Raw genomic sequence first — 18,559 nt, 5'->3', positions numbered from 1 at the left:
CCCTATCGTATTATCTGATCCTCGATCTCAATTTGATACAGGCTCAGTGAAGTACGATAACGTATCTGTGTCTGATTAAGAGATATCCCCCGCATGGCGAAGTGCGCCCTGGCACGGGCCACCTGTTGATGGCCAATCGGATGATAATGATCGTACAATGCATTAGTGCTGCAACTTTGTGGCCTAGAACATAGAAGGCGATGAAGTGGCACATTGCGTTTACAACTAGCCCGTTAAACGAGAATGCAAGCTATGCCTTATTGGGATACGCTAATCCCCTAATTGGCAGTAGCCTGTTTCCTTCGCTCCCACTTCTTGATCAGACTCGATACAACGGACTCCCAGAGCCTCAGGAATCCGCTAGATTCCACGCCTACTCTTCTTGCCCCTGTCATCGCTCGAACATGGCTCCTCGAAGCGCTGAAGATTCGCCAACGGGGCCGCCCCCGCCACCGCCGCCACCACCCTCATCAAGCACCCGACGGACGGTGTTCCAGATGCCCGTTTTCCACAACGTCGAGGATGTGGACCTGTACCGACCCGGTGGGCACCACCCCGTTAACCTGGGCGACGTGGTCGGACACAAGTTCAAAATCCTTCACAAACTCGGGAACGGAGGGTTCGCTCTTGTCTGGCTGGCTCGGGATTTAGACCAACACAGATACGTTGCGCTCAAAATCCTGAGAGCAGACGCGGAGGACCACGAGACCAAAGTCCTGAAGCATCTTAAAAACGCTGCAGGAAACGTTCGCATTACAAACCTCCACGAAACATTTACCATTCACGGACCTAATGGCGCTCATCAGTGCTTGGTGCTGGACCTCGGTGGGCCAAGCCTGAAGCATCTGAGTATGTACAGCAAACGCCCTCCGCTTCCATTTCGCAAAGCCGCCAGCAGGAAACTGGCAGAAGGCGTTGCAGCCCTCCACTCGGCCGGCGTATGTCACGGCGGTAAGCGCCGGCTCCCCGGGAATTTTTATGGGACTCCGTCCACTCATTAGAACCCAGACCTCACGCATTCCAACGTGCTTTTCGAAATCCCAGGCCTTCATGACTGGACAGAAGATGATATCCATCGCTACCTGGGCCCACCTAAGACGGCTCCACTCCTCCTCCTCGACGGAGCGCCTGCACCAGCATTTGCGCCAACCCACGTCGTCGACGCGCTAGATTACTCCCAGCTCAGCACGGAACAACTATCAAGCAATGTCCTCATAGCCGACTTCAGCGCAGCATTCTCCCACGACAACGCGCCCAAGGGCCTGGGAACCGCCGCGTCCTTCGCCGGCCCGGAGCTGCGTTTCGGGTACCCGCCGTCGCCCGCCGTAGATCTCTGGGCGCTCGGCTGCCTGATTTTCGAGATCCACACCTTTCGCGTGCTCGTACCCACCGCCTTTGGCTCGTCCGAGGAGGCGCTCGCAGTCGCGACTGAAACAGTCGGCGCTCTGCCCGAAGAATGGCGGGATTCCTATGACAGCCCCCTGGAAGCGAACGCAGGCGAGAAGCACCGCTGGTTCGACGACCAGATCCCGCGAGCGCGTACCCTAGACTCTCAAATTCTTGCGCAGCTGCCGAGCAGCACGCCGCCTTTCTGCAGCTCCTGCAGAGCATTCTGGTTTTCGCACCGAGCCGTCGTCGCCCTGCCGTGGAGGTTGGACGGCATGCCTGGTTTGCATGTGAATCGTAATTCAGACGCGAAACCGACAAGCGCGAGATAATGTTGTCTTGAACTGGGAAGATTTTACAAGTTCACACCAAACCCCCCCGACTAACCAGACAACCCGCCGCTCTACCTCAGGCAAATTTATCTTTATAAATATAACATTAAAGGGCCACCTAGATTCTATGCAGAGGCTAAACCGTCCCAGCAACGAGCCATGGGTTGCGCTTAACTAGTTACACTAGCCTTGTAAGACAGCAGACTTCACCTTGCTGGGAATGCCCACCTGGACGGGTCATCGACTCATCGCGTACGCCCGGGCGAGGGAAAACGCCACGTGTCGCAGTAAGTGATGGTGAGAGGAGCGCATCGCCAGAAAAAATTGATGATGAAGCCGGCCTCTTTTTTCTCCGCCATGCGTTAAGCTTCGGTACGCCGGCACAGGCACATGCTTGTCTCTCTGCTCAACCAGATGCAGCATTGATCGTCATCCCTCCTAGGACTAGCATATGCGACTTATCGATAGCCCAGCACCAGTAAGAGACAGAAATGGCAATATCTCATCAGTATATATCTTAGCTCACAAAAGGTAAGAGAACGTAGAAACAAGAAAGGCATTATCCTCCGACTCCCTCAAGCAATCTAAACCTCCAACCAGGCAAAGGCCATCTATCTAGCTCATGACGCCCCCTCCAGTCCTCGCAAGCCCACCTACGTGCCCATGCCGTCCCCCTTCTTGGGCACAATCGGCTCAATATTCCAGATGCTCTCCGCATACTCATCAATGCACCGATCGCTGGAGAAGAAGCCCATGCGCGCCACAGAGGTGATGGCCTTCGTCGTCCACTCCTCCGTGTTCTTGTAGCTCTCGTCAATGAGCTCCTGCGTCTTGATGTAAGACGCAAAGTCGTCGGAAACGAGGTAGTAGTCGCCGTGGTCGACGATACCGTTGAGCAGGGCAGAGAAAGCGTCCGCGTCACCGAAGGTGCCCGAGTGGATCGTGTCGAAGACGGCAGCAAGTTGCGGGTCGAGCTCGTAGTGCTGGTAGAGATGGGAGTGGCGGAGCTCGTCGACGTCTTCAGCAAGATTGCCGAAGAGGAAGATGTTCTGCTCCCCAATCTCGCGGGTGATCTCGATATTGGCACCGTCGCAAGTACCGATGATCAGACCGCCGTTCAGACAGAACTTCATGTTGCTCGTACCACTCGCCTCCGTGCCAGCGGTAGAGATGTGCTCGCTAATGTCGCTCGCCGGGCAGATAATCTCCGCCTTACTGACGTTGTAGTCTTCCAGAAAGATGACTTTGAGCAGATCCCCGACATCCGGATCCTTGTTGACCACCTTGCCGACTTGGTTGATGAGATGGATGACGGTCTTGGCCATCCAGTAACCCGGGGCAGCCTTACCACCGAAGATGGAGACGCGGGGAGCTAGCTTCTTCTTCTCTTCCGCCGTCATCTGTTTGATCTTGAGGTAGCGGTGGATGACCCCGAAGATGTTGAGTTGCTGGCGCTTGTACTCGTGCATACGCTTCACTTGCACGTCGAACAGCGCAGCAGGGTTTACGGTGACGCCATTGCTCTCCTTGATATGTTTCGCAAGTCGCACCTTATTCGCGTACTTGATCTCGCGGAATTCCTTCCGGAAGTCCTTGTCGTCAACGAACGCCTCCAGCTTGTGAAGCAGAGTCAGATCCTTCAGGAATTCGTAACCGCCCAGCTTCGAAGCAATCAGCTCGGACAGCCTTGGATTCGCCTGGTGGAGCCATCTCCGGGGAGTGATGCCGTTGGTGACATTGGTGAATTTGTCCGGGCCGAAGATCTTGACGAAGTCTTTGAAAATGGTCGTCTTGATCAAGTCCGAATGGAGCTCGGCGACACCGTTGACCTTGTGCGAGCCGATTAGGGCAAGGAAGGCCATGCGAACCATCTTGGGGTTTGACTCCTCGATGATCGAAATTCTACCGAGCATCTCACGGTCCTTAGGGAAGTTCCGCTCAACATACTGCAAGAATTGGAGGTTGATGTCGAAGATGATCTGAAGATGGCGAGGAAGGAGGTGCTGCATCAGCGGGACCGACCACTTCTCCAGGGCTTCCGGAAGCACGGTGTGGTTGGTGTAACCGAAGGTCTTGGTGACAACTACATGCTGTCAGATGTGCCAGTATTTATGAAGTGGTTAAACTTACTATTCCAAGCATCATCCCAGTCCAAGCCCTCCACATCGACCAATATACGCTGAAGCTCGGGAATGGCGAGTGTTGGGTGAGTGTCGTTCAACTGAATGGCGACTTGGTTCGGGAACTCTTTCCAGGCGCGCTTGGTCTTCTTGAATCGGCGAACGATATCATAGAGGGACGCGGCACACCAGAAGTACTGCTGCTTCAGGCGAAGCTCCTTACCCCGCTCGAGGTTATCGTTCGGGTACAACACAGCAGATATGGTCTCTGCGCGCTGCTGGTCGGCAACGGAGCTCTCGTAGTCACCAGAATTGAACTTCTGGAAGTCGAATTCGCCGCTCGCGGCCTTGCTGCCCCAAAGACGGAGGTTGTTGCAGGTGCCAGTCTTGTATCCAGGAACTGCTCAATTTAGCCATCACACTCAACCAAGCCTGTTGATCAACGTGACTTACTCGGAACATCGAAGGCAACCGCCTGCACGATCTCACCGCCCTCCCAGGAGCACTGCTGCTTACCCTCATCGTCCTGCCAGCGGTTGACATAGCCATTGAACTGCACATCCACCGTGATATCGTGCCGCTGGAACTCCCACGGGTTGAAGTCGAGCCAGTAGTCTGGCACCTCGACCTGGTATCCGTCGATGATCTCCTGCTTGAAGATACCGTATCTGTAACGGAGGCCGTATCCCCAGGCGGGGTAGTTGAGCGAGGCCATGGAATCGAGGAAGCAGGCGGCGAGACGTCCGAGACCGCCATTGCCGAGCGCGGCATCGTGTTCCTGGGAGACGATGTCCTCCATGCGGAAGCCGAGGTCCGCGAGACCCTCTGAAAGACGTTAGATCTCAAGGCCTGTGCATATGATCGCAGTTGACCTACTCGCAGCCGTGTCCTTCTGCTCCACGTTGAGCATAGCATTGTCCAGCGCTCGACCCATCAAGAACTCGAGGGAGAGATCTGCCTACGTCAACTGTGCTCCAACCATCCCATCCCGTACCTGCTTACAGTATATGCGCTTCTGATCCGCAAACGTCTGGGTCTGCTGCGTCTTATTCCAGTCCAGGATCAGACGATCCCTAAACGCTAGCGCCGTCCCGGCATACGCCGCAAACTCATCGCAGTTATACAAGCTCCGCGCAAGCGTCGTCTCGATATGCCTGACAGTCTCCTTGTTGAACTCCTCGGGCGTGCTAAACGGCTTCGGCATCTATCACTCCATCAGCGCACCGTCCCCCAGCTACCCCGCCATCCGCGGAATGCAGCGGGAAAGCAGCAATCGACTTACAAACTTCCTCCAAGCGGCGCGCTGGGGCTCCGGAATGCTCGCCTCGACGCTCTTGATCTCGCCGGGCCCAAACCCCGTCGTAGTACGCTTGTGCTTCGGGCGCGTGAAGTGGTCGGGGCCGACGGGGCCCTTGAAGTCGGCGAGCGGGGCGCTCATCGAAGGGCGCCGCTCGCGCGGGTGGGGAGACGTCGGTGCGGCCGCCATTCTGAGGATGTCGATGGGGGAGAAGCGCGAATTGCTAAGGGAGTGTCTGTGACGGAGGGGCGAGGGCGGGGTAGAGGGGCGAATAGTGTCCGCCGCTCAAAGGAGGTGAGACAAAGTCAATTGAGAGCTTGAGCAGCTCTCTCGGGCTATCGAGCTTATAAAGGCAAGGGAAGCAGCGAAAGAGACAGGTGTTTACAGGCGGGCAGCGTGCGGCGGGGTTGGTGTTTACGCCGTGGGGCGGGTAGCGGTCAGGACAGGTAGGGATGATCACGAGAGTATGACGACAGTCGAGTACTTAAGGGCGACGACGCGGGGAAGCGTGAGATATGGGAGGCGGGCTGTCCACAGGAGTGTTGAGCTTGGATATGCACGTCGAATGCACGGCTGAGCAGCGCGACTGGTGCGAAGTGGGGTAGGCGCGTACTGGCACCCCTCGATTACACCACCGCAGCCCTGCTAGCTGGCACCTGACAACTGCCATTTCGATACACTTCTGCATGGTAAAGACCATACGCAGGTAGTTGTGAAGCTAGCGGGGGCTTTCCGCATGTATTCGCGACTTTGCGGTGACCGGGAGGATGCAGAGTCCACGCGGAGAGAGACGTCACAGTACAGAAGGAGCTCGGGCCACGTCCTGCAAGCCCCTCCACTGCTTCAGCACCTATGTACCGCATCGGGCGATTTGCGATGGCGTCTGCTAGCCCTCAAGCATGACGGGTGCTCACTAATGCCTCGTGATGCGTATATTAAGCTTCATCTTGCGAGCATGGAGCCACTGCGTCAAAACTATGAATTATGGTTGCGAACAATGAAGCTATCGAGAGCTAGAGCTATGCTATCAGAGATACGAACGCCGCAGAAACCATCCGAAGGGTATCATGCGATCAATCAAGCTGCACGCAGGCAAAACCGTCCATCAGGCCACCCAGCCCAAAGCAAAGCAAAGCAAAGCAAAGCAATCATTCCATACACCACCAGTCCAGTCCCTCATCTATCCCACGAACAGGCCTGCCGTGAGATCTTCCTCTTTCTCCTCCAAAAACAATAAAACGCAGATACCAGACCCCGTCCCAGAAACGCCGCATACGCGCCGGAAAAAATGCGTAACACGACACCGTAACGGAAATGCGAAAATGGCCGCCGACAAGAGATACGGATATGGGGTATCGTGATGCTAGAAATGTGCACTCGTCGCAAGTTCTCGAACGCCGAAAAGCCACGCCACGTGGAGTGCTCCAATGTTTCGCAGCGCGACATTTGCACAACCCGACAAGAAGCAGCTGGCGGGTCACTCCACGAGCCGCCGCAGCCACTTCTAGGGACTGGGTTCGGGGGTTTGCACGCCGTTGGCCCAGATGGCGGTACCTGGCGTGCCTCCTGTCCCGGTACTAAGCGCGAGCTTGGGGCGCCGTTCTTCTTTCTCTGCTGCTGCCGCGGCGGCGACGCTGTCGTTCCTGCTGGAGGTGCTCGACGGGATGTTGAAGTTGCACGCTCGTTGCATGTCCCGCATCATGCGCTGCACCATGTTGTCGCTGATGCGGAAGAGGCCGTAGTCCATGTCGCGGAGTATGCACATCTTGGTGGTCTCGATTTCTCTGGCGGTGAACTGGGATCGACTCTCTACTCTTGCCCAATGGCCGTTTGACCGGCCGCGGTCATCAATGAAGCCGTGTGCGAGTGCAAGCGCTGAAAGGACGATGAGGTCTGGACCGGTCATCGGGCGCTGCCGCAAGTGGGTCCCCGAGTAAAAATTGAAGGCCTTCTCGCTCGGCGGCAGACAGGCATCGCGCCACGAGCTAGCAAAGCGCTGGGAGAGCGCATCCAGGACACACGCTGCGAACGCTAGAATCTCCGTTGGTAGACATGCTCTTTCCAAGTAGCCTCTGATGACGGGGACCGCAGGCTTCTGCGTCGACACATTCCTTGGGACGAGGTTGGCAAGATGCGTAGCGTATACTATTCATAGTCAGTAACGCTAGACTATCTAGTGGCGAGCAGAGGGTATTGGCGGATAGAAAAATCAGGGGGAAGGTTTATAGGATGACGTAGGGCAAGGAGATCTCTGCAGGACGCCGGAAGCTCCACCTCCACCAGCCGTGCAAGGATCAACGACGCTCCACCGGCCAGCCTTCCAACTCTGAATAGAAACACACAAACACGTGACATGGAAACTAACCTTCCAGTTCAGGGGATCGACGCTCATCTTGCGCCTGTGATGCTGGGCCCGCAACAACGGGCTGCTCCTTCGCGGGCGGCGGCGTAGGCAGATTGCTCAGCGGGACATAACTCGCAAAGTACTTGTCCAGCTCCTCCTCGCTCATGTCATCGACATCGCCCGCCAGGCTGGCGATCGAAAGCGCAGGGGAGTATTCCATGTCGCTGCAAACTCCAGGTGAAGTGTTGTTATCGAAGACGAAGGGTGCTCATTCCAGAACGAGTAGTGAGGGGTAACAGTAGTTGCGGAGTCGCAATGCTTTCAGACCCACACCAAGCACTCCCATAAGAACAATCGAAGAGGAGAGAAGAACAAAAAGAGAGGTTCACAAGCAGGGTGACCAGGCGCCTATATACTTTCCCAATGCGAGTAGTTAGGGTCGCCAGCCCCAAACGGAACGGTGAAGCGGCTGACGTGCTCGGGGCGGGCGTGTGCGTAGTGTCTCCCCTGTGAGTGCCACTCTCGCTAACAGCACGACTGGACCCTTGGCGCACGCCATATGCAGGCCGTAGGGACGTGTGTCTGAAAGCGACAGGAGAAAAGCACGCCCTCCCCAAATCTCCGGACAACAACTCTATGCGTCTCTTACTAGCGGAACCAGCAATAAAGTTCTACCAGGCGAGTGTTCGCATCAGCGAGGGCTCGAAGCTCCCGGATAGAAGGGACCGCGCAACGCAGCAATCTACCCCAATCTACGCCCCCTCGCACTTTTCCCCAGACTGCCAGAAACGCAATCTGCACGTGTATGCCGCTTCATCTGGCAGTTGGCTTCGTCTGCCCTCGAACAATTAACACACAAACCTTGCCAATATGCATCGAGCTTCGCTTCGTTTCTTTCGTTCCTCCGCTGCACACACGCGCGCCGCCGCATTATCGTGGCTGCACGCTTCCCACCGCCTCTCCACGAGGAGTTAGCGCGCCTGCTCTCCTGTTCCGGCATGCCGTGGCCATTCCGAGTTCCGCCCCTCTCCTCTGCATCCCCCTCTGCAGCACCAGCGTCGCGATCACAGCCGCACCCGCTTCACAACCCCCAGGTGGCCTGACGTCCGCCCTCAGACGCAACTCACCGCCATCTTCACGTCGCCAACGCGGGAGATCGGCTCTCCTCGGCCTCACAGTTCCATCCTAGCGCGCTCTCCACAACCCCACATGTGCCTCCTCTTTCGCGCCTTGGTACGAGGCCCAACGACCCGTTGCAGCGCTTCCAATATTCTCTGTGCCGTTGAGTTGGCGAAGCGAAGCGAGAGGGGATGGGTTGGCTAGAACCGCTACGTAGGTGGAGCAAGAGCTCGGGCTAGGTAGGTGCTGTCGTTCAGGGCGGATGCAAGGCCGGAACACGGCGGGTGAATTTGTTCCGTGCGAGCTGTTGTGAAGGGGCGACGGATGAGTTACTTAGGAGGGCGGTCAACATGCTCGCAGTGGAACCTCTGACATGGACTCTCCTGCGGCAGCCAAAAGCCACCACAGCATGATGATTGACCGCCACGCTCTTCGCTGCAGGTCCAGCCGCTGGGCCCGGCATACAGAAGCTGTTCGAAGTAGGTACTCCCTCGTGCAACGTAATGTGCCGTCTATTCTTTGCCAGCGATTGGTAAGGCTATGCACAAACAGCACGGGTGGTGGGCGGCGACGGCGCGAGAACAGCTGAAGAACGCACGCGGCATATGCAAGCGACGACAAACCACTGTAGCAAAGCACACTGACTAACCCAAGCCCAAAAATAAAATAAAAGGTCGTCAATTGCAAATACCTCAAAACTCCACGCTCCTCTATGCAGAACGTAGATAGAAGTGACTCTTCAATAATCGATCTTCAAACGAAAAGGAATACCTAGTCGAACACCCTCTCCATCCGCTGCACTGCACAGCACCCGTGTATTCGTCACTTTTCGCACCCGTGCCCATCGAATCCTGAGCTCCACCACCCCCCAACGGGCGCTCAAATTCAGCCAACCTAAACCCCCCTCCTCGTTCATATGTCCATTGCGCAGGTAGTGGGGCGGATGCTGACGCTGCCACCAAGATAACGAGTCATGCATCTCGTAGCCCGCGGCACCCCAATCCCAAATTTCAACATCGACGTCCGCTTTCCCAGCCTCGAGACCTCCAACTCATATTTGGCAACTCAAGTTGAAGATAGGCCTGGAAGCAAAGCCGGACGCAATTACTGCGCTTTCTTGGGCACGGCGCCCTGCTGTCCACCCACATACTTGCGGATGTCCGTCGCATCAGCCGCTTGCCTGAGGATGTTCTTGAACATTCCCCAGCCCTGTCGGGCAGCTGGGGGAGTGCTTTGGTTCGCAAGCTGAGCGTCAATGCGGGCAGTCAGCTGGGTGATGGCGCCCTGGACAAAGCTGCTCTGCGCATAGCGAGCGCGGAAGAAGACGGTGTAGACGAGGAACAAGATCCACGAGCCCTTCTGGAAGAGGAGCGCAGAGCCCATGACGCGGAACCAGAGGGCAATTTCGAGAATGGCAACGAGCGTCATGCTGCCGTCGTAGTACTCTTTGACGAACCTTCCGATCATGTCAGACGCGCCAGACGGCTTAGGCTTGGCGCCCTGTGGGCCTGCAGCCGGCGGTGGCTGGATGGCAGGCAGCAGGTTCGACCGCACGTAGGTTGCGACGTGGAATACTGAGTAGACGGCAAAGGGAAGCACAGCCATCGGGATCTGGCGGGAGAAGAGCCAGACGAGCGCCATGACTGTGGCTGTTAGCTGGTCTCTCGCGGGGCTGAAGCTGCTGTAGGGACTTACTTAGGTACTGCACGTTCTCATCCGTAGCCAAAGCAAGGATGCTACCCTGCTTTCCTGACCTCATGCGGGCGCGATATGCCTTGTATACCACGATGCCATACGTGACGCACGCAGAGAGGAATGCCACGCGATACGAGAAGCCGGCCCATCTCGAAGCCGAGTTGAAGGTGATGTAGGACAAGCTGTAGCGGAAGGTGGCGAGCAGCAGAGAGACATGGCCAGCAAACCATGCGAACTGCAGTGTTTGGGCGAGGGCGGCGAGGCGCTGGCCCAGCGGCATCGATGCGGGCGGTGGAGGGGCCATGGTGGATTGTCGCGGATTTCGCAGCTGTCGTGTGGGGTATGCGGTGTGCGGCTTGGACCGTCAGCAGAGCTCTTTATGGCAGACAAGTATTTCCAATGCACGGAGGGGAAGATGTTGGAGCTGCGCTTTCGTGGATGCCTGGTGTGAAGGGAAGGCGGAGGTGCAATCTGTCAAGAGCGCTCCGGTGGCTGGGTCTCTCGCACACGGGACCCGCTCCCCGACACGGCGGAATGACGCTGGACGTGCGCTGACGCAGGCTTGACTTACCGTTGAGACAAAGGTGTTGGGATACGTTTAAAAAGTTGATCGAGGGCTGTCGCAGTGCAGTTTTGGTCTTAGGGGAGAGCAGGCCAGGCGGAATGGAGCTTTGTGCAATGGGCTGGTGGGCGCAGGCAGGGCAGGGAAACCAGAAATTCGGCGTTTGGGTGGTGACGAAATGCTTCGCGCTGCTCTCTCCCACCGCTAGCAGGCGCACGGGCCAGCGGCACCCTGGCGATCACCATCACCCGCGGCCGTCCCCATGTGCCAGTCCATCATGTCACCTATGTCTTGCATGCGAGTGTCAGTCACTACTGTCACCCGGCGGTCAGCACAGAGCGAAGGGCTATCCACAAACGAAACCAATTCACTACTAGATGATCTGTAGAATACACGAAAAGAAGCCCCCTGCATCCCACACACCACCCCAAAACTACATCTGCCCATCTACTAAATAATAGAAAAAGTAGTCGAAGGAGAAAAAGGAAGCGGAAGGAGTGCAATGCTGCTGGTATCAATCAACAACCGAAGCAAGCTGAACCAAGGAGATGACACCGCTCCGGCCCCTCGCCAACCCAGGGCCGCTCCGTCGTCTATTACCCGCTGCCGATAGCACCCAGTGGTATCGTCCAGCAGCATCAAATTACAAGGTCTGTTAAAGGGGAGGAGAGAAGGGAGAAAGGCTTTTGGGGCTTTTTCCGCTGCGCGAGTCGTCCAAAACGGGAGGCGAGATGGCACCACGTGGCCACGAGGGGGCCCCGCCCTTAACGGAGCGAGAAGCCCTTCCTCTTGCCCTTCTCCTCGAGCGGCCGGCCCTGCTCGATGCGCGTCTTCTTCTCCTCCAGCTCCTGTCGTTGCCGTTCTAGCTGCTCCTTCATTTCCCTGTGACGGGCGTAGAGCTCTTCCTCGCTCTGTCGCAGCTTGCTCTCTTTCTCTGCCACCTTCTGCTGGAAGACCATCTTCATTTCCATCTCCATCTTCTGGAGCTTGGCTTCGTGCAGCGAGCGTTCCTCCTCCTGCTTGACCGCCGGGTTGACCTCCTTGAACACGCTGGAGTCCTGCTGCACGCCCATAGCCATGAGCTTCTCGGAGCGGTAGTTCTCGTAAAGCTGGTTGTTGGTGTGCTCCTTAAGCTCCTCCATGTGTGTTCGGATAAGCATCTGGCGCAGCTTGACGAAATCGCAGTGCTCCTCATTGTCGACCTCGATGACGCCCCAGGGATACCTACGCCCTCGGACTTTGCGGCCGTCGGCAGTGGTAACCTCGGCGTTGGCACCGACAACGGCAAAGGGCACCTTAGACATGATCTCCGCGTTCTCGGCAATCGTCTCCTCGTCGTCGAGCTCGTAGCGAGGACCCTCGAATATCTGGATCTTGTGGTAGTTGATGTCTGCAAGGATCTGCAACAGTTAGCACAAAGAAACATGGCGATTAAAAGTCCACATACTCTCTCCTTGAAGGCGGCAATTTCCTCGTCGGTCAGGGTGTCGGCCTTGGCAATGACGGGAATCAGGTTGACCTTGGTGTGCAGCTTCTTCATGACCTCTACATCCAGAGGCTTCAGCGAGTGGCCGGTGGGCTGGATGAAGAAGACGACGGCGTGGATGCGATTGTCGACGATGTTCATGCGGTTCACCTTGTTCTCCTGGTCAAGGTAGGCGTCGAATCGTTGCTCAATGTTCTTAACAATGGGTTCCCACGATTCGTCGTTGTTGATGAAGTCACCAAAGCCGGGCGTGTCAACGACGGTCAACCGCAGGCGGACGCCATTTTCCTCAATGTCTGCACTGATAGACTGTATCGAGACGGTCTTGGAGATGTCGAGGCTCGGGGGCTTGCGCTCCTTGGGCGGGTACAGCGACGTGTTGAAGAGAGTGTTCACGAGGGTGGACTTGCCGAGCCCAGATTCGCCTGCCAGGGTCCGTTAGAGCTGTCAATGAAGCTTAATGCAGCTGTTTCCCACGTACCAACTACCATAACGTTGAAGTTGAACCCCTTGCGCACGCTCTTGCGGTGCCACTGGTTGGGCAGGTTTGCGAACCCGACATATCCTGTGAGCTTCCGGCGGACGATGTTCATGTCGCTGGCGGCCATGGCGGCCAGCTTGGGGTCTTTGGAGGAGATGGTCTGGGGGGCTGAGGCTTGGAGGTTAGCCGCCGCGTTTACATGCTCCATGAGAGGCGATCCGGTCGAGGTCGCCGGGGGCGATGGGGACGCACGCGTAGGGGCGGCGGGTGATGCGCCGTTCGATGCTGTGTCTGCGGTCAGCCCGCGTCAACAAGGGGAGTCGAAGCCGTTGAAGGCAGCGACGCCGAACGGCAGCCATCGCCGAAACGAGACAGCGGCAGGCCGCCCCGCGCAATCAGGTGTGCGGCGTGGTGCCTGGCCGCCTCGCAGCGTAGGACAATGGCTGCCACAGAATATTGGCTCTGAAGCTCCTTACCCATGGCGTATGCTGGACCGCGGACGCAGAGAAAATGCCGTCAAGGGAGAGACTCCTGCGCAGTCGAATAACAGATCAGCAAATGCTCCAATGCTCGATGAGGCAGGCTGCTGTCGATGGGCAAACAATATGGGGTGCGACACGAGCCAAAACCCGGAGAAATATGGTGAAACGGGCAACGGAGGACGGGCGGCGTACCAGTCAGAGGTAGGTATGCTTCGTGAGCGATGGAATGCCCTCAAAAGCAATGGATTGGGGGTGTTCGGCGCCGGCGGAGTCGTGGATGGGCGTGGTGAGGGCGGAGGGTGCGACGAGGTTGAAGGAAGGCGTGGTGCGCTCCGGTGCTGGAGGAAAGGGGTCCGCGCAGGGATTGGGAGCAACGTTGGAGAAAATAGGCGCTAGCCAAAATTCCCCGCGAGCCTCGCAGCGATGGCCACGGCGCAGTGAAGGGCGGCAAAGAGCGGAGAACGAGCGTGTGAAGCTTGTTGGGCGATGCAGGAGGGAATTGACAGCTTTGTGTTGAGTGCAGCCGCTCTTGTGCGCCGTCTCGCAGCCTGCAGTCGCGGAGCATGCTGGCCCGAATAGGAAGGCGTCACGTGCACAAGCGAACCAGCCCGGAGGGAAATTGAAATTGCCCGATGCTGGCGCGGCGACTTGCTGGCGCTTGGCCTGCGCCTCCTGCTCGGGCGCCTTCACTACTACATACTGCGGTACTGTGTGCGCTCGTGGACGCTGTCCGAAACATTCCTCTACAGCTACAACATCCTACAGTTCAGCGCGCCGGCTGCATCGTGGCACCACAACCGCACGCCAAGCGGGCAGCAGCAGGAAAGCGAGGCCAACCGTATCCAATAGCGTCCCGTGCTCCGCATAATCCCGTCCCATTATTCCATCCAAGCCGCGCGCAGGATAAAACCAAGGGTATTCTGCAAGAAGCCGTTCCCAACGCCTTATGTACCAGATCACGACAGGCCGGCCAGCACCTGCCCCAACTCGACCTTGCTGTACTTTACGTACTTGCCCTTGCCCTTATCGATTTCGTGATATCGGTCCCAGAATCTGCCGTATAAAGGCTCGATGATGGTCTGCACCTCCTTGCCCAGGTGTGCCCGCACCTCGCGCTCCATCTTGAATGTTTTATGGCGAGCAACGAGCTCGTCGAAGCTCGCGTTGAAGCTCTTGAATTTCTCTTTGATGGCGTCCTTGTCCTTGGAGCTCAGGCCCTTGACGATCGCAACCGAGTCGGTGGTTCCAGCGCCGCCCGAATGAGGTCGCTCTTTGCGATTCGTGTACTGGACGTCGAGCAGATGGCCAGAGGGTTCACGCCATGCGTCCAGGTACGCCGCCGAGCTTGTCTTCTTCCACCGTTCGAGCTTCTTCTGGCTGTACGTCTCCATCAGCGGCGCGAGTTCCGAGGACCGAATCATCCTCTCGACAATCGCGACGTTGTTGCTCATGAACACACCCTGCAGGCTCTTGGTCTTTAGCAGCATCTTTGCCTTGCTCTCAAGATTCTGTATTAGAGTGTCGACCGTGTCGGAGGCGTAGTGCTCAAAGAGCTTCATGGCATCGGGGCCGACATCCATGGGGAGCGACGACGAGGAGCTGTTGGTCGGGCCTGACGACCAGCCGCCATCACCAAGCGATGCCAAGATTGAAGATAAGGGCTCCAGATAGTTGGTCATCTCTTGCAGACGAGTCATAGTGGTCGTAGTCACCGGAACGGAGGCTCCATCCATTGGAAGAGCAACCAGCGTCTGGACACGAGTCCTGGTGTCGTCGAGCAGTTTGCTCAGGGACGCCTTGGATGTCTCCCTTATGGGCTTGACGCTGTCGTAGATAGGCCGCTTCAATGCCGACACTTTCTGTTCGAGGCGAATGGAAAGCCTGGTCACGATACCGACGATCTCGTAACCAAGGAAGCAGTCGGTCATCAGATTCCTTTGAATGTGTCCATTTAGCTCCCGCAGCGTCTTGTTGAAGTCTCCGAGCGGAGCTCCACAGGTGCTGTTGCACACGGCGGTCCACTCATCGCGTGGAAAGATTGCAGTGATGTTGTCGTACTCCGCAACGAATAGCCCTTCCATCCCCTGAGCATATGTGCTTATTCCATTCTGGCCAGGCTTGTAAAGAGCGTCTGCGGTGAGCTTTCTAGCAGTGCTAACCGACGCTGTTGACAGATTGCGAAGGGCGTTAGTGAGGTAATCGCCACGTGTTTCGGCGTATATTCTCTGGGTCGGAGTTTCACGGGTATCTGTCTGAGAGATCTGTGTGAACGAATTGGATATATGAGTATTGATGAGTCGCAATGTGGAGAGTTTGTCTTCGGCAATGAGAGGGAACGGGTTGTCTACACGGCGTTAGCATGCCACTCCTGCCTGGTGGAACGAGTTCGCACTCTTTGCTACGTATTCCAGCGCGTCGAATGTTTGCCTGCAGCTGTCCCGGAGTATGTCCCGGAACGCATCCTCCAGTTGTTTGGTCCCATATTTTACTAAATCGCTGAGCTCGCGCACAGCTTGCTGGTTCGAGCGAATGTTCGTGCGTCGGAGATCTTGGAGGGCTAGGTTGGTACGGTCGAGGGAAGCTATGTAGTCGCGGAGATCGGTCTTCTTGAGTCTGTGATTGTCAGTTTATAGCCAAAGAGGGTGGAAGAGGAGAAAGCGCACCCTCTCTTAATGATGCTCTCCTCACGGTTCGTCTGGTCGAGAGGCGCCCGCAGTCTTTCGATTGCCTCAATGACTCTGTCGATGTCTGACAAATTGTCAGCTTGTGAGAGTGTATATATGTAGGCCGAACGCATACTTGAGTTCGCGATCTGGAGCTTCTGCGTATTGCTGTAGATAGGGCCGATGGCTTCCTCGACCACCTTGCCGCTGGTCTCCAGCCGGTTCTTCGAGGCCTGGATTTTCTTGGTCAAGCCTTTCATCTTCTCCATATTCGCGAAGAGCACCTCCACCTCGGCGCTCTCCTCCGCGAACGCTCCTTTGCGTGGGCCGACCATGGTTCCTGCCGACGGGAGCTCTCGGAAGCTCCTCAACGTGGCGCGACGATGCCGCGGAAGTAGGAATCAAGATAGAGTGGTTATGTAAGGTTTAGGGCATAAAGGGGTATTAGCGGCATGATGAACATGCTTGAAGCATGACTATGAACGACTGTCGGAGAATAAGAATGCGTGGGGAAGCTTGCGGAGGGCGTACTGGGGGTCGCCGGACCTATGACGGAACAGGGGCGCGCTAAAGAGCTGTCAAGCAACAGAGTGTTTCCTGACGCGGAATAAGCCTCACCCGCGGCATGTATATTTAGAAAAAACCAAAGACTTCTAATAACCCCCAGGACAAGAATCGCTGAGATAGAAAAGTAGTATACTGTGTACCGCTTTCGGGGTCGAGCACAATTCGGTCCGGAGCATCAATAATCCGACACGGAATATATCCCGGCCGCTGCCAATAAACAGCTTCAATATGTTGAACGTCAGCGCAGAGTCGACTACATACTCACAAGAAGCCCTCGTCCGCGCTAAAGGTTACAGTGTAGGATGAATCGATCTAGAGGTTGTGACTCTGCCTCAGGTTCTTATTAAGCCGTTACCCGCTCCGAAAGGTCCGCGTATCCGCTCCGTATCATCACGACTTCCAGCCTGCACCGCAATCTGGCCGCAGAGCTCCAGCTAGCTCACCACATCCCCGAATACTCGTCTTTCCCACATCATGGCAAATAGAGGCTACGACGTCGTCGTAGACGTCGACCAGGAGGTATGTCTCGCTTTGTAGCGCTGCAGCCCGTCACAAACGCTCACCATCTCCAGGGAGACCTAGGTCACACCGATCTTCAGGAAGACCTCGAATTCCACAGCTCCAGTAAGCTCCCCATTCCCTTCTATACCCATCGCGCCGCTCACCCTACATCCTGCAGACTTCGAAAACCCGTCCAACACTCGCAGCAAAATCCAGCCCGACACTGCCTCCTTCCTCCCACCCCCAGCGTCCAGCTCCCCATCCCGCAAACACTACCTCTGGACCCTCTCGTTCTACGCACAAGCCTTCGATGTAGACACAAACGAAGTCCTCCGCCGTTGCACCGCCGCCGTTTACCCCCGGCAAAACTTCCTCGACGTGCTGGAAGGCAACCCCGATCTCTACGGCCCTGTGTGGATCGCTACAACCGTAGTGGTCATCCTCTTCCTCACTGGTACCATAAGCCAGTATCTAGCACATCATGGGAAAGACCACTTTGCATATGATTTCAAGCTGCTGAGTGGAGGTGCGGGCCTGGTGTATGGGTATACGGCGGTCGTGCCCGCCGGGCTTTGGGCCGTGCTGAAATGGTATGGGAGTGAGAGTGCGAATCTGTTGGAGTGTGTCTGTTTGTATGGGTATGCGAATTTGATTTGGATTCCCGTGGCGTTGATTAGTTGGAGTCCGATTAGTCGTAAGTCCCTCTCTTCTCTTTACCTCCGCCAGCCCCCCTTTGCGTTTCGATGGGAGAGTGTACTGATGTTTTATTCGCAGTGCTCAACTTCATCTTCGTTGCCCTCGGTTTCGCCGCCTCTGTTTTCTTCCTCCTCCGCAACCTATACCCCGTCCTCAGCAGCACCGAAGCGAAGACATCGAAGGTTCTACTGATCGTTGTGGTGGCGCTACATGCGGGCTTTGCGATTGCAATTAAGGTCCTGTTCTTTGCGGCGACGAGTCCGGTGGGGCCGAAAGACGATAAACCTAAGGAAGATGGGGAGCAAGGGGAGAGGATGATGAGGATGCTGTTTGGTCTGTGAGACGGGAAAAGGGTACGGAGAAGGGAATTAATTGGACGGATAGGAGTCAGGGCCAAGGGCAATTGTACCAGTATATTCATTGTGTATTTGACCGGCTATGGATACCCGGATTAGCATGTTGCGATATTTGAATTGCATTGCATCGGTATAATTTCTATGGCCCTTATGCGACGGATCGCTGCGCTATTGTCTACCGCCGTGTACGTGTCTCGTTCTTCACGAACTAAAAGTTCGTATATTTTCTAAAGCTCGGAATGATGAATGGAAGAGCTCATAGTAGCTATCCTTGAAACTTTGTAACATCTCGAGCTTTCTGGCTACAATCAACATCACAGGATTACTAAGCGAATGGCGAAGAATGCAAGTTTCGATATGCCTTCCTATCTTTGTGGAACGGCGTAGCTTCCTTAACTATTGCCAGAAGCGATGGTCCGTTTATTGAGAGAAAAGGAGTGCTTTCTAATAGCTAGATAACCCTCAGCTCTTG

The 18,559-nt window shown here is 56.2% G+C and overlaps 7 protein-coding genes across 7 annotated transcripts; 2 read left to right on the top strand and 5 right to left on the bottom strand.

Annotated features, from left to right (window-relative positions):
• Nucleotides 1-509: 509 nt before the first annotated feature.
• Nucleotides 510-1,523, top strand: BU26DRAFT_384275 (kinase-like protein; the record flags this gene model as incomplete). The annotated part of the gene is made up of 2 exons (XM_033822610.1): nt 510-951; nt 1,009-1,523. Coding segments are annotated over 2 exons (957 nt in total), but the record flags the coding sequence as incomplete, so codon positions are not given.
• Nucleotides 1,524-2,256: 733 nt separating this feature from the next.
• On the bottom strand, nt 2,257-5,471 carry BU26DRAFT_68163 (glycosyltransferase family 35 protein). Its single transcript, XM_033836204.1, has 6 exons — nt 5,121-5,471; nt 4,841-5,042; nt 4,715-4,792; nt 4,292-4,663; nt 3,849-4,238; nt 2,257-3,801 (listed from the first exon to the last, which is right to left on the bottom strand). The coding sequence occupies exons 1-6, from the start codon at nt 5,322-5,324 to the stop codon at nt 2,372-2,374; spliced, it is 2,676 nt and encodes an 891-aa protein (XP_033680403.1). The 5' UTR covers nt 5,325-5,471; the 3' UTR covers nt 2,257-2,371.
• Nucleotides 5,472-6,298: 827 nt separating this feature from the next.
• On the bottom strand, nt 6,299-7,945 carry BU26DRAFT_521863 (uncharacterized protein). The gene is made up of 2 exons (XM_033829644.1): nt 7,501-7,945; nt 6,299-7,280 (listed from the first exon to the last, which is right to left on the bottom strand). The coding sequence occupies exons 1-2, from the start codon at nt 7,697-7,699 to the stop codon at nt 6,640-6,642; spliced, it is 840 nt and encodes a 279-aa protein (XP_033680402.1). The 5' UTR covers nt 7,700-7,945; the 3' UTR covers nt 6,299-6,639.
• A 1,436-nt stretch (nt 7,946-9,381) lies between these two features.
• Nucleotides 9,382-10,744, bottom strand: BU26DRAFT_68108 (uncharacterized protein). Its single transcript, XM_033836203.1, has 2 exons — nt 10,294-10,744; nt 9,382-10,241 (listed from the first exon to the last, which is right to left on the bottom strand). Exons 1-2 carry the CDS (start codon nt 10,595-10,597, stop codon nt 9,703-9,705), a joined length of 843 nt encoding a protein of 280 aa, XP_033680401.1. The 5' UTR covers nt 10,598-10,744; the 3' UTR covers nt 9,382-9,702.
• Nucleotides 10,745-11,619: 875 nt separating this feature from the next.
• Nucleotides 11,620-13,030, bottom strand: BU26DRAFT_432906 (Septin; the record flags this gene model as incomplete). The annotated part of the gene is made up of 3 exons (XM_033824003.1): nt 11,620-12,255; nt 12,303-12,766; nt 12,823-13,030. 3 exons carry the CDS (start codon nt 13,028-13,030, stop codon nt 11,620-11,622), a joined length of 1,308 nt encoding a protein of 435 aa, XP_033680400.1.
• A 903-nt stretch (nt 13,031-13,933) lies between these two features.
• On the bottom strand, nt 13,934-16,647 carry BU26DRAFT_489546 (uncharacterized protein). The gene is made up of 4 exons (XM_033826024.1): nt 16,104-16,647; nt 15,968-16,052; nt 15,697-15,917; nt 13,934-15,648 (listed from the first exon to the last, which is right to left on the bottom strand). The coding sequence occupies exons 1-4, from the start codon at nt 16,300-16,302 to the stop codon at nt 14,261-14,263; spliced, it is 1,893 nt and encodes a 630-aa protein (XP_033680399.1). The 5' UTR covers nt 16,303-16,647; the 3' UTR covers nt 13,934-14,260.
• A 361-nt stretch (nt 16,648-17,008) lies between these two features.
• BU26DRAFT_399214 (Yip1-domain-containing protein) lies at nt 17,009-18,003 on the top strand (the record flags this gene model as incomplete). The annotated part of the gene is made up of 4 exons (XM_033822779.1): nt 17,009-17,053; nt 17,107-17,158; nt 17,214-17,729; nt 17,810-18,003. Coding segments are annotated over 4 exons (807 nt in total), but the record flags the coding sequence as incomplete, so codon positions are not given.
• Nucleotides 18,004-18,559: the final 556 nt, after the last annotated feature.

Source organism: Trematosphaeria pertusa, assembly GCF_010094035.1.
Source record: "Trematosphaeria pertusa strain CBS 122368 unplaced genomic scaffold BU26scaffold_12, whole genome shotgun sequence".
In the NCBI taxonomy this organism is placed as follows: Eukaryota; Fungi; Ascomycota; class Dothideomycetes; order Pleosporales; family Trematosphaeriaceae; genus Trematosphaeria; species Trematosphaeria pertusa.
Note: the sequence above shows the minus strand (reverse complement) of the source record. Positions and strands in the feature narration are given on the sequence as shown.

Excerpts from the sequence above, each read along its gene's own strand:
- BU26DRAFT_68163 (XM_033836204.1), bottom strand. The coding sequence starts at position 5,324 with ATGGCGGCCGCACCGACGTCTCCCCACCCGCGCGAGCGGCGCCCTTCG. Across the intron at positions 4,239-4,291 it reads GGTTGCCTTCGATGTTCCGA|TTCCTGGATACAAGACTGGC; the intron begins GTAAGTCACGTT and ends TAAATTGAGCAG. Across the intron at positions 3,802-3,848 it reads CTGGGATGATGCTTGGAATA|TTGTCACCAAGACCTTCGGT; the intron begins GTAAGTTTAACC and ends GACAGCATGTAG.
- BU26DRAFT_521863 (XM_033829644.1), bottom strand. The coding sequence starts at position 7,699 with ATGGAATACTCCCCTGCGCTTTCGATCGCCAGCCTGGCGGGCGATGTC. Across the intron at positions 7,281-7,500 it reads TCGATCCCCTGAACTGGAAG|TATACGCTACGCATCTTGCC; the intron begins GTTAGTTTCCAT and ends GACTATGAATAG.
- BU26DRAFT_68108 (XM_033836203.1), bottom strand. The coding sequence starts at position 10,597 with ATGGCCCCTCCACCGCCCGCATCGATGCCGCTGGGCCAGCGCCTCGCC. Across the intron at positions 10,242-10,293 it reads TGAGAACGTGCAGTACCTAA|TCATGGCGCTCGTCTGGCTC; the intron begins GTAAGTCCCTAC and ends TAACAGCCACAG.
- BU26DRAFT_489546 (XM_033826024.1), bottom strand. The coding sequence starts at position 16,302 with ATGGTCGGCCCACGCAAAGGAGCGTTCGCGGAGGAGAGCGCCGAGGTG. Across the intron at positions 16,053-16,103 it reads GCTCCAGATCGCGAACTCAA|ACATCGACAGAGTCATTGAG; the intron begins GTATGCGTTCGG and ends ACAATTTGTCAG. Across the intron at positions 15,649-15,696 it reads GCTGGAATACGTAGCAAAGA|ACAACCCGTTCCCTCTCATT; the intron begins GTGCGAACTCGT and ends AACGCCGTGTAG.